Source organism: Choloepus didactylus, chromosome 4 (assembly GCF_015220235.1).
Source record: "Choloepus didactylus isolate mChoDid1 chromosome 4, mChoDid1.pri, whole genome shotgun sequence".
Taxonomy (NCBI): domain Eukaryota; kingdom Metazoa; phylum Chordata; class Mammalia; order Pilosa; family Megalonychidae; genus Choloepus; species Choloepus didactylus.
The window spans coordinates 101395875-101408833 of record NC_051310.1 but is presented as its reverse complement, the minus strand read 5'-3'; the positions used below and the strand labels follow the sequence as shown (position 1 = coordinate 101408833).

Here is a 12959-nt window from a genome sequence, read left to right as displayed (position 1 = left end):
AAGCATTCCCTTTTAAGACAAGACTAGGATATACCTGCAATTGCTGGATGTTATTATATCTGATATTATACTGGATATTATAGTCATTTCTGTAAGATTTGAGAGTTGAAAGTATAAGGATCAGAAAAGGAGAAATAAACTGTCATTATTTACAGTGGTTATGAATGTGCATTCTTGGTTAAGAACAGTTAATTCAGGTAAAGACAACAGAGCCTAGAAAATGTGATCAATACATGAAATTATACAAAAAGAGAAATAAAGTGACCTTACTGAACAGAATCTATAAAACAAAATGACAGGCAACAAAAAGAAAAATTGATAAATTGGACTACATCAAAATTAAAAACATTTTGTGCTGCAAAAGACATGATGTGAAAATACAACCTACGAAATGGGGGTAAGCTGCCTGGCTGAATCTTCAAGGCATGTCCCAATACGTGTATAGCACATCTGCAAAAACTGGGAGTTGTTTTTTTGTTGTTGTTGTTGTTGTTGTTTTTGTTGTTGTTTTAGTTCTAGGCATTTAAGGAAATCTCTAGAATCACTGGCCAGCCACTTGGATAACAGAGCAGAGGCTTCAAAGGCCATACTTCAAAGGCCATACACAACAAAGAATACAGATTTTACAAAATTAGTTAAGAAAAGTCACTAAACAAATTACAACAAGTAGCAACAAAAAACCCTGGAGGCAGGGGAGAATCTGATTTCCAGAGTGGCCATATTAAAATATTCAGAATATCGAGTTTTCAATGAAAACTATGAGACATACAAAGAAAAATAGGAAGTATGACCATATGCAAGAAAAGAAAAGGGAATTAATACCAGCTGTCCCTGAGGATGCCCAAACACTTCAGTTGATAGTCTCTAAATCAATTACTTTAAGTGTGCTTAAATAACTAAAGGAAATTATTTACAAAGAACTAAAGGAAACCATTCGAACAGTGTTACACTTAATGGAGAACACCAAAAAAGGGACATAAATTGTAGGAAGGAAGAAATAGAAATTCTAGAGTTGAAAAATTAAATTACTGAAATGAAAATTTCACTAGAGGGGTTTAAAAGAAAATTTGAGAAGGAGAAGCAAGTTGAGTGAACGTGAAGGAGAGGTCTATTAAGATTATCCAGTCTGAAGAGCAGAAGAAAAGTGAATGAAGAATCAGAGAGGCTAGAAGGTGGTGAGATAACGTATTCAAAGTGCTGAAAGGAAAAAAAGAATCAACCAATAATTCTATATCCACAAAATTCTCTCTCAAAAACTGAAGGAGAAATTAAGACATTCCAAGATAAACAAAAACAAATGTTCATGGCTTCTAGACACATGAGAAAGTCTAAAGGGAGTGCTTCAAGCTGAAATGAAACCACAATAGATAGTAACTCGTATCCACATGAAGAAATAAGGAACCTCAGCAGTGCTGACTACATAGATAAATATAAAAGCTAGTATCACTGTATTTTGGTTTTTAACTTTTCTTTTTCCTGTGTGATTTAAAAGACAATGGCATAAAACAATATTATAAATTTATGTTGATGGATACAGTTTCTAAAGATGTAATTTATAACAACTTTTAAGTATAAATTGTTATTAATTTAAACCAGATTATTATAAAATTAGATACTAAGGGTAATTCCCAGGGCAACCACTTAGAAAATAACTAAGAAATACATAGTAAAAGAAATGTGAAGGGAATCAAAAGGATACACTAGAAAATATTTATGTAACAAAAGAGATAGTAATGGAGGAAAAAGATGTGACATATAGAGAACAAATAGCAAAATGGCAGAGTCCTTTCTTATCCGTAATTCCATTAAATGTAAATGGATTAAACTCCAGTTAAAAAGCATAAATTGGCAGAATGGATTAAAAAAAACCTAAACAATTACATGTTGTCTACAAGAAGTTTACTTTAAATCCAAAGACACAAATAGGTTGAAAGTGAAAGAATAAAAAAAAATATCCAATTCAAATAGTAACCAAAAGAGAGCTGGAGTGACTATGGTAGTAACAGACAAAATAAACTTAAGACAAAAATTGTTATAAGAAACAAAGAAGGACATTATGTAATGATACTGCATCAAAATGATATAAAAATTATAAACATATATGCACCTAACAACAGAGTCCTAAATATATGAAGCAAAAACTGACTGAATTATAGGAAAAAAATAGACAGTTCAAAAATAATAGTTGGAGGCTTAAACTCCACTTTCCATAATGAATAGAACAACTAGACAGAAAGTAAAAAAGATTTTAAAAATTGTACAATAGTAACACCAATGGTTCTAAAAGACATATAGAGACCACTCCAACCAACAACAGCAGCATTTTCCTAAGTATAGATGGAACATTCTCCTGGATTTACCATATAGTAGGCTGCAAAACAAGTTTCAATAAATTTGAAAAGATTGAAATCATACAAAGTAGCTTTTCTGACTGACATGGAATGAAATTAGAAATCAGTAACAGGAATATCTGAAAAAAATTCACAAATATGTGGAAATTAAATAACATTCTTAAACAACCAATGGGTCAAAGACAAAATAACATGAACTTAGAAAATACTTTGAGATAAATGAACAAAACACAACATACAAAAACTTATGACATGCAGTGAAAGCAGTGCTCAGAGCAAGTTTATAGCTGCAAGTGCCTACATTAAAAAAAAAAAAAGAAACTATCATATTAAAAACTTAACCTTCATCTTAAGGAATTTGAGGGAGAGAGCAAACTAAACCTAAAGCCATCAGAAGGAAGGAAATAATAAAGATTAAAGCAGAGATAAACTATTAAAATAGAGACTAGGAAAATAGTAGCATCAACAAACCAAAAGTTAGTTCTTTGAAAAGATCAAGAAAATTGACAAACTTTTAGGAAAACTGACCTGACTATAATTACTAAAATAGGAAATAAAAGTAGGGACATAATTACCATATAGAAATAAAAAAAAATTGTAATAGAACACTATGAACAATTGTATGTCAACAAATTAGATAACCTAGATAAAGTGAATAAATTCCTAAAAACACATAAAATACCAAAACTGACTCAAAAAGAAACAGAAAATATGAATATAACTCTAACAAGTAAAGAAATTGAAACAGTAATCAAAATCCTTCCATAAAAGAAAATTTTCCATAAAAGAAAATTCTAATTGTTGTTCAACAAACAAATATCAGTGTACTATATCATGTCAACAGAATGAAGGAAAAAACACATGACAATCTCAGTTGATGCAGCAAAAGCGTTTGACAGTATCCAGTGTCCTTTCTTGATGAAAACACTTAAACTAAGAATAGAAGCCAATTTCCTTAATATAGTACAGGCATTATAGTACTTTCCTGGGAATGCTGTAACAAAGTACCACAAATTGGTTGGCTTAAAATAACAAAAATTTATTTGTTCACAGTTCTGGGGGCTAGAAGCCCAGAATCAAGGTGTTGGCAGGGCCAGCTCCCTCAGGGGGCTCTAGGAAAGAATCCATCCTTGTTTCTTCCAGTTCTGGTAGCCCCAGGCATGCCTTGGCTTCTGGCAACTTTATTTCGATCTCTGCCTCTGTCTGGATATGACTGTCTTTTCCTGACTGTATCCAAATTTCCTTCTTAAAAGGATAACAGTCATATTGGTTTTAGGTTATACTGTAATCCAGTAGGACCTTATGTAGACTTGATTATATCTGCAAAGACCATATTTCCAAATAAGGTCACATTCACAGATAACAGGGGTTAGACTTGACTGCACCCTTTGGGAGAACATAATTCAACCTATAATTGGCATCTATGTATGAAAAGCTAATGTACTCAATGATGAAAGACTGAAAGCTTTCCCTCTAAGATCAGGAACAAGACAAGGATGTTCACTCTCTTCACTTTGTGCTAGAAGTTCTAGCCAGGACACTGAAGCCAGAAAAAGAAATAAAAGGTATCCAGGCTAGAGAGGAAGAAGTTAAAGTATCTTTAGTTATAGATGACATGAGTTTAAGAAAGTAATCCCTGAAGAAAACACAGAAAACAACAATTATAGCTATTTTAAAAGTTCAGAGAGTTGCAGGTCAACCTTCAAAAATCAGTTATATTTTATATACTAGCAATGGACAATCTGAAAATGAAATTAAGAAAACAATTCAATTTACAATAGCATCAAAAAGAATAAAATACTTAGGAATAAATTTAATTAAGGAGACACAGGGTTCGCACACTGAAAACTATAAAACATTGATGAAAGAAATTAAAGAAGCAAAAAAAAATTGGGAGACACTCCATGTTCTTGGATTGGAGGACTTATTGTTAAGATGGCAGTATTCCCCAAATTGATGCACATATTCAACTTAGTCCCTGGCAAAATTCAACTGCATTTTTTGCAGAAATCACAAACTGAACTTAAATTTCATATGAAAATGCAAGGGATCCAGTATCGCCAAAACAGTCATGAAAAAGAAGAACAAAGTTGGAGGATTCACACTTCCTCATCAGAAAACTTACTACAAACAACTGTAATCAGAAGGATATTGTACTGTCATAAAGATAGACATAAATCAGTGGATTAGAATTGAAAGTTAAATAAACATCTATGGTCAGTTGATTTTTGACAAGGATGCCAAGACCATTCATTGGGGAATAATAGTCTTTTCAGTAAATGGTACTGGGAAAACTGGATATCCACATGCAGGTGAATATATTTGGATCCTACCTTGCATCATATACAAAACTTATTTCAAAATGGATCAAAGACCTAATAATAGCTTTAACTATAAAACTTTTAGACGTAGTCTTAAGTGAAAATCTTCATGACCTTGGATTAGGCAATGATTTTTTAAATATGACACCACAAGCACAGGTAACAAAAGAAATAATAGATAAATTGAACATCAAAATTAAAATCTTTTTTGCATCAAAGGATACTATCAAGAAAATGAAAAAATAACCCACAGAATGGGAGAATATATTTGCAAATCATATATATGATATACATTCTGGTATATAAAATATATGTTATATATTTTTATTATATATATTATATTTATATATATATTCTGGTATCCAGAATATATAAAGAACTCTTATCCCCCAACAACAAAAAGACAAACTACCCAATTAAAATGTTGGAAAAGTACTTAAATAGACATTTTCCCAAAGGAAATATACAGAAGGCTGTTATTAAGCACATGAAAAAGATGCTCAGCATCATGAATCATTAGGGAAATGTAAATCAAGACCACAGTAAGATACCTCTTCACACCCACTAGAATTCTACGATCACAAAAACAGAAAGTAACAACAGTTTGTGAGAATATAGAGAAATTGGAACCTTTCTACATTCTTAGTGGGTATATAAAATAGTGTGGCCACTTTGGAAAACTGTTTTACAGTTCCTCAAAAAGTTAAACATAGAATCACCATATATCCCAACAATTCCACTCCTAGGTATTTATTTACCCAAGGGAATTGAAAACGTAAGTTTGTGCAAAAATATGTACACAAATGTTCATAGTATTATGCCTAGTAGCCAAAAAATGGAAAAAACTCAAATGTCTACCAACTGAATAAAGAAAATATGGAATATCCATACAATGGAATATGTTCAAAATATATTTCAGATATAACATGGATGAACCTCATAGACATTATGGGCATGGTTTGTGGCACCCCAAAACAATTACAATAGCAACATCAAAGATCACTGATTACAGATCACTATAACAGATATAATAATGAGAAAGTTTGAAATATTGTGAAAATTTCCAAAATGTGACACAGAGGCACATAGTGAGCACATGCTTTTGGAAAAATAGTGCCTGTGGATCTGCTTGATGCATGGTTGCCACAAACCTTCAATTTGTAAAAAGCTCAATATCTGAAAAGTGCAATAAAGCAAAGCACAAGAAAATGAAGTGTGTCTGTACCAGGCATCTTCTAAGCCTCAGTTTCTTCTTTGTAAATTGGGGATAATACCATATTAAGTTGTGAGGACTGAATGAAGCAATGAATGTTTAGCACCTGACACAAGGCCTGGAACATAGTCAACCCTGGCTGAATGTTTCTTTTACCACTTTCAGATGAGATCACTATCATTTGCAGCTACCAACTAGTTATTTCCTGGATTTGATAGGCCTTAATGTTAGGGCTAATTGTAGTGAGTGTACTTAGCTAGTACCAATACATAATTCAATGTTTTGTTCTAATTTAGATACAGGTGTTAGTTTGCTATTTCCTCATTTGGATTGTTCTTACAATTTCATGTTTTCTATGAAGGAGTGATTTTTTTCCCACCTGTCACTGATCATATCTTGTGCTTAATGAGTTCACCAGACTCATTCTTTGAGACTAGGACCCTTTGGGTGGGGAACTGAAATTTAAATTGATGTATTCTTTTTTTTTCTCCAAAGAAGAATTAACATAGTTAATATTTATGGGTTGCCATGGTAAGACTTTTCTTCCTATGTTCAAAATAAGATGTTGATGGCTATCACGTACTGGTTCATGCAAGCTGGAGCCACCTTTCGGTATTTAGCCAGAATAAACAACAAAAAACAAAAGAAAACAAAAAATCTTTGAGGGCCTGATCAAGTTATTTCTACTATCTTTTAATAGTTAAATAACTATTCTTTACTTGCATTTAATTTTGCATTATATACCTCTTTGAGGTACGTAAGTATTCAATCACTTCAACTACCATGAGGAAACTTAATATGCTTTGAAACATAATTCTCATGATTCTAACATTTGTGAAAGACAAACACTGTTCTGAACCAGGTCTAAAATGCAGAAGTGTTTTCATGAATCTTCTATATATTATTCTATTAGGAAATAGGTATTTTTCAGTTTTTCCTGATCACATTTATCATAATTTTCAAGAAGCCGTTTAAGAAATCAAAGTATCAGAATTATATAGTAATGGTCCTGATTTGTCATTTTCGCAGCACAACTTTTATACTGGGAGAGGAAAACAAAAGCCAAGATTATGGTTTGCCATAAAAATTAGGGCAAAATAACTAACAGTGATAAAATTTTTCTCTCTTCAGGGCCAAGGAATATGAGAGTTTAATGGAATCAAAAAACTCTGTCTCTGACTCACCTTATAAAGCAAAGTGAGTATTCCATTCCACGTTTTGATTCTTCTTTTCTTCAGTCTCTATTTATAACCAACGTGTATCTGAGCCATTATTTTCTGCCTGTGATCGTGAGCTTTATATATCTGATGCCTGGAATATTGCTTTCCTAACACTGTTTGTCAGGCAGGCACAATTTTGTTCCCCAGAGACACTGACTATGTCTGGGACATTTTTGATTGTCACAACTTACAGGGAAGGTGCTACTGGCATCTAATGGGAAGTGGCCAGAAATACTGCTAAACATCTAACAGTGCACAAGACAGCCTCCCACTGCAAAATCTGTCTGGCCAAAATGTCAGTATTGCCAAGATTCAGAAACCCTATTCTAACACATCAGGTTCTGGCAAGACAAGGCTGTGCTTGTGCTTGTTCTGAGGAGATATCTGTCAGGATTGTTATTATTGCCATGAGATAAATGAGAATTTATTCTTCACCACTGGACTGTAAGTGTAATTACACCATAGGTGAGTAAACAAAAATATCTTTTTGTAAATATTGGCAATAGAGAGGCGGTAAGAAAGATACTCACATTCACTGCTGATGGAGCTGCTGATGGAAGTGTAGTAGCCTTATTGAAATGCATTGTGAAATCAGAAGCTTAGAAAGCCCGCTTCAAATTTTAGGCTGCTTAATGAAAGAGTGCAAACTAGACTCAAATAATTACACTAAAAGACTATTTTACCATTATTTTTAATAATGTAATAGTCAAGCAACAAGTTAAATACTTAATATAGAGGACTATCTATAACCAGTTGTTGGTGTAGCTATACTATGGAATGTTATGTAGCCATTATTTACATTCACAATAAGTATTTTTACCTGTCAAAAATAAGTTACCCATAAGATAACTTTTATTTATCATTGTTCTGGAAGTATTAGCTATTATAATTCTAAAAGAAAAAAAGGGAAATATAAATTTTAATGGGGGTAACAAAATTGTCAATATCATGATAATAGTGTGTATCTGGAAAAACCAAGAGAATCGAGTGAAAAACTATTAGAAACAAGAAAAATCAATTCAGTAAGATGGCTGATTACTAATATGATAATAGCAACAGTACATAAACTTACTAAGCTTTTACCTTATGCCAGGCCTTTTTTTTTTTTTCTTTCTCATTTACTTAGTTTAACTTTTGTCTATAGTCTGTTAGTCTCTGTATCTTCTCACACATGCCATATTGTATTTTAATTCTCAATACATTTTTTGTCCTGTTTTTGTTCCTACTGTTGATAAATTTTTTCTCTTTTGTTCTTGATCAAGCTTTTCAAAGATTGTTTTTTATTTGTCCTTTCCAAAAATTGCATTAAGGTTTATTGATTCAGTCTGTTTTTTTGCTTTCTATTTTATTAATTTTCACTTTGACTTCATTGATTTCTTTTTTACTTCCTATGTGTTTTTTATAGTGTTTTTGCTTTTATTCATTTCCACGTAACTGATTTTTATTTTCTGTCAATCCAAGAATTATTTAGAAATATTTTAAAAAATAATTTCCAAGTGTAGAGGTTTTTTCCCCCTAACCTTTCTGGTTAATCTTAAATTTAATTATATCCTGATCACTGATTTCCTATTTTGGAATTCAAGGTTTTCTTTCTGATTTAATGCAATTAGTTTTTATAACCATTATCCACCATATGAGCTATGTAGTTATATGATCATCTTCAAGACTCAAGGATACTAGATTGCACTTTAACAGTTTTAGGTATTTCCTTCTAGCTATTCTAATACGCTAAAAACTAAAAAGGGAAACCCATATAATGCAAAGGAATAACCTCTCGACTGCAGTTGAAATCTCTCAGCCACTGAAACTTTATCTTGTTTCATTTTTCTTCCTCCTTTGGTCAGGTCCAGGCTCATCCCTGGGAGTCATGTCCTGTGTTACCAGGGAGATTTACACCCCTGGGAGTCATGTCCCACATAGAGGGAAGGGCAGTGAATTAACTGCTGAGTGGGCCTAGAGAGAGACAGGCCACATCTGAGAAACAAAAGAAGTTCTCTGGGGGTGACTCTTAGGCACAATTATAAGTAGGCTTAGCCTCTCCTTTGCAGTAACGAGTTTCATGAGGGCATGCCCCAGGATTGAAAGCTTGGCCTACTATAATGATAATTCTCATTGCTTGAGAGAATAATCAGGAATTCCCCAGGTGAGGAAGTTTAATATTTTAATATTTTCACATTTTTCCTCAATCCCTCAAAAGTATCTGGCTTTGCAAATACTTTTTATTCTCTGCCCAGATTACTCTGGGATGTATCGGGGTTTCACACTAACCTGTACAAATCAACCAGATCTCACCCCCCATTCAAGGTTCCATGTAATTATGCTGTTTGAATAAACTGCCCATACAAATTAAATTATATAGCATACTACAGAAAATAAAGATTTTCCACCAAATCAACATCTCTTCCTTTGTTCTCACACAGAAGTTGAGGTTTTAGAACACAGTCAATATCATCATTGTACATTACAGTTAGTCCATATTAGTGAGGCATTATTTTGCCTATTTTTAAATTGGGTTGCTTGTCTTTTGTTGTTGGGTTGTAGGAATTCTTTATATATTCTGGATGTTAAACCCTTTTCAGATATTTAGTTTCTAGATGTTTTCTCCTATTCTGTTAGTTGTCTTTTCAGTTTCTTCATAATGTCCTTTGCACACAGTTTATAATTTCGCTGAAGCCCATTGTATCTAATTTTCTTTTGATGCTTGTACTGTTGCTACAGAGTGTGAGAATCCATTACCTAAAACAAGGTCCTAAGGATATTTCCCTATGATTTTTTTTCTATGAGTTTTATGGTATTAGCTGTTATATTTAGGTGGTTGATCCATTTTGAGTTAATTTTTGTATATGGTGTGAGGTAGGGGCCCACCTTCATTGTTTTCCATGCAGATATCCAGTTTTCCCAGCACCATTTGTTGAAGAATTTTCTCCCTGTTGAGTGGACTTGGTACTCTTGTCAAAAATCAATTGGCCATAGATGTGTGGGTTTATTTCTGAGCTCTCAATTCTAATTCATTTGTCTATATGTATGTCCTTGTTCCAGTGCCACACTGTTTTGTTTACTGTAGCTTTGTAGTAAGTTTGAAATCAGAAGTGTGACTTCTACTTTTTTCTTCTTTTTCAGGATGGTTTTTGGCTATTTGGGTCCCTTGCCTTTCCATATGAATTTGATGATTGGCTTTTCCATTTCTGCAAAGAAGGCTGTTGGAATTTTGATTCAGATTCTGTGAATCTCTTTGAGTACTGTTGACTTCCTAACAATATTAAGTCTTTCAATCCATGACTATGTGATATCTTTTCATTTATTTAGGTCTTCTTTAATTTCTTTCAGCAGTGATTTGTATTTGTATTTTTCCATGTACAAGTTCTTTACATCCTTAGTTAAATTTATGTATGTTTTTCCTTTTGTTGCTATTGCAAATTTAATTGTTTTCTTGATTTCCTGTTCACAGTGTTAATTGCTGGTGTGTAGGAACATCACTAATTTTTGTGCATTGATTTCATACCCTGCCACTTTGCTGAATTCATTTATTAACTCTAGCAACTTTCTTGTAGATTTTCTGTGATTTTCTATATTGAGGATAATGACATTTGCAAATAGGTATAATTTTACTTCTTCCTTTTCCATTTGGGCACCTTTTATTTCTTTTTCTTGCCTAATTGCTCAGGCTAGCATTTCCAGTGCAATATTAAGTAACAGTGGTAATGTAGGCATCCTTGTCTTGTTCCTGATTTTAAGGGAGAAAGCTTTTGTTCTTTCAGCATTAAGTATGATGTTAGTACGGGCTTTTAATATATGCTTTTTATCATATTGAGGAAGTTTCTTAGGAAAGGGTGCTAGATTTTGCCAGATGCCTTTTCTTGTCAATTGAGATGATTATGTGATTTTTTTTCTCCTTCCTTCTGTTAATGTAGTGTGTTTCATTGATTGATTTTCTTATGCATTCCTGGCATAAATAACCACATGGTGATGGTGTATAATCCTTTTAATATGCTGCTGGATTCAGGTGGCTGGTATTTTGCTGAGGCTTTTGACATCAGTAATCATAAAGGATATCGGTCTGTAATTTTCTTTTCTTCTGGTATCTTTATGTCTTTGGTATTAGGGTAATGATGGCCTCGTAAAATGAATTAGGAAGTATTCCCTCCTCTTCGCTTTTTTGGAAGAGATATAAAAGTATTGATATTAATTCTTCTTTGAATGTTTAGTGAAATTCACCAGCAAAAGTATCTGGTCCTGAACTTGGGAGGCTTATGATTACTGATCCCACCTCTACTTGTTATTAGTCTCATTTAGAGTTTCTGTTGAGAGTTTCTTCTCTTTCTTGATTCAGTTTAGGTAATTTGTGTATTTCCAAGAATTTGTCAGTTTGATCTAGGTTATCTAATTTGTTGTCATACAGTTGTTCACAGTGCCCTCTTATAAACCCTTTTATTTCTGTTGGGTCAGTAGTCCTGTCTTTCATTTCTGATATTACTTAATTGCATCCTCTCTCCTTTTTTTGGTCAGTCTAGCTAAAGTTTTACCGATTTTATTGATCTTTTCAAAGAACCAACTTTTGTTTTGTTTATTCTTTCTATTGTTTTTCTATCCTCTATTTTATTTATGTCTTCTCTCTAATCTATTATTGTTATTTCCTTCCTTCTGTTCCCTTTGTATTCATTTGCTCTTCTTTTTCTAGTCCTGTAGGTGGGAGATTAGGTTGCTGATTTGAAATCTTTCTTGTTTCTAATGTACCCCACTGTGTTTTGATTTTCCTCTTATAAGGCTTTCTTATATACTACTTCATCAAAACATCTCTTTTCAAAGTGTGTAGTGACCTTCTTGTTGCTAAATCCAGTGATCTGTTCTCCATTCTCATTTTTTTTCAACCTTTCAGCTGCATATAGGATAAGGTTGATCCAGTTCTTCTCATCTTGAAATATTTTCTTCATTTGATTTCTGGGATACCCCCTGTATCAGTTATCAATTGCTGCATAACTGAGAAACCAAAAGGTTAGTAAGTTAAAACGATAGCCACTTATATGCTTATGATTATTTGGGTTGGTAAGTTGGGCTGGAGTCAACTGAATGGTTGTTCTGCTGTTCTCATGTAAAACCACTATTATTTCTACAATATTTCTCAGCTTAACTGGGGCTGGAGGGTCTAAGATGATCTCTTTCACATGCCTGACAATTGGTGTTGGCTATTGGATGTTCTTCTCCCTCCTATTTATGAGCCAGATCTTTTTTATATGGCAATAGGGAAAATTCCAATGTGTAAGCACTTACCAAGCCTCTTCCTTTGCATATGTGTTTATATCCCATTGCCCTAAACAAGTCACTTGGCCAAAGCCTGAGTTACTGTGGGAAGGGGCAGAAATCATGGGGGCCATTAATTAATAAGCCACTAAATAACTTTCTCTGGATTCTCTTATTTGACTAGTTAACTCTTTTTCAATATCTTTTGCCTGATTTGTTTTCATTTCCTTGACCTTTAACAGTAGCATACCTTGGACCTATTCTGTATCTGAGGGTTCATATATGGAATTATTCTCTTGGTAATCTCATCAAATTCGATGGCTATATACATCTGGGCACTAATGAATTTTCAATTATATGTCCAATTCTGATCTTTTCCTTGAACTCCAGACTCAACATATCCACCTTCCTAAGCATTTCCACTTAGATATCTGTGTTTACTTGTACCCCTCAAATGCACGTGTACAAAATCAGACATATGAAATTTACTCCCATATCTTACCCCCTTCTCCGTCATCTTGATTATCTTTGGAAACTCATCCTTTAAGTTGAAACTAAAATCTTTGGTGTCATTTTCTTTTTCTTCCACACTCCATTTTCATTCTGTCATCAAATT

General features: G+C 33.2%; 1 protein-coding gene across 4 annotated transcripts in view; it reads left to right on the top strand.

The window, feature by feature from the left end:
• The window catches only part of SCAPER (S-phase cyclin A associated protein in the ER), a 600702-nt gene that overhangs the window by 295730 nt on the left and 292013 nt on the right, over positions 1 to 12959 (top strand). For all 4 annotated transcript variants that reach the window (XM_037833320.1, XM_037833321.1, XM_037833318.1 and 1 more), the window contains exon 22: positions 7017 to 7082. In XM_037833320.1, coding sequence (XP_037689248.1) covers positions 7017 to 7082 — 66 coding nt within the window. The remainder of the gene's footprint in view (positions 1 to 7016; positions 7083 to 12959) is intronic.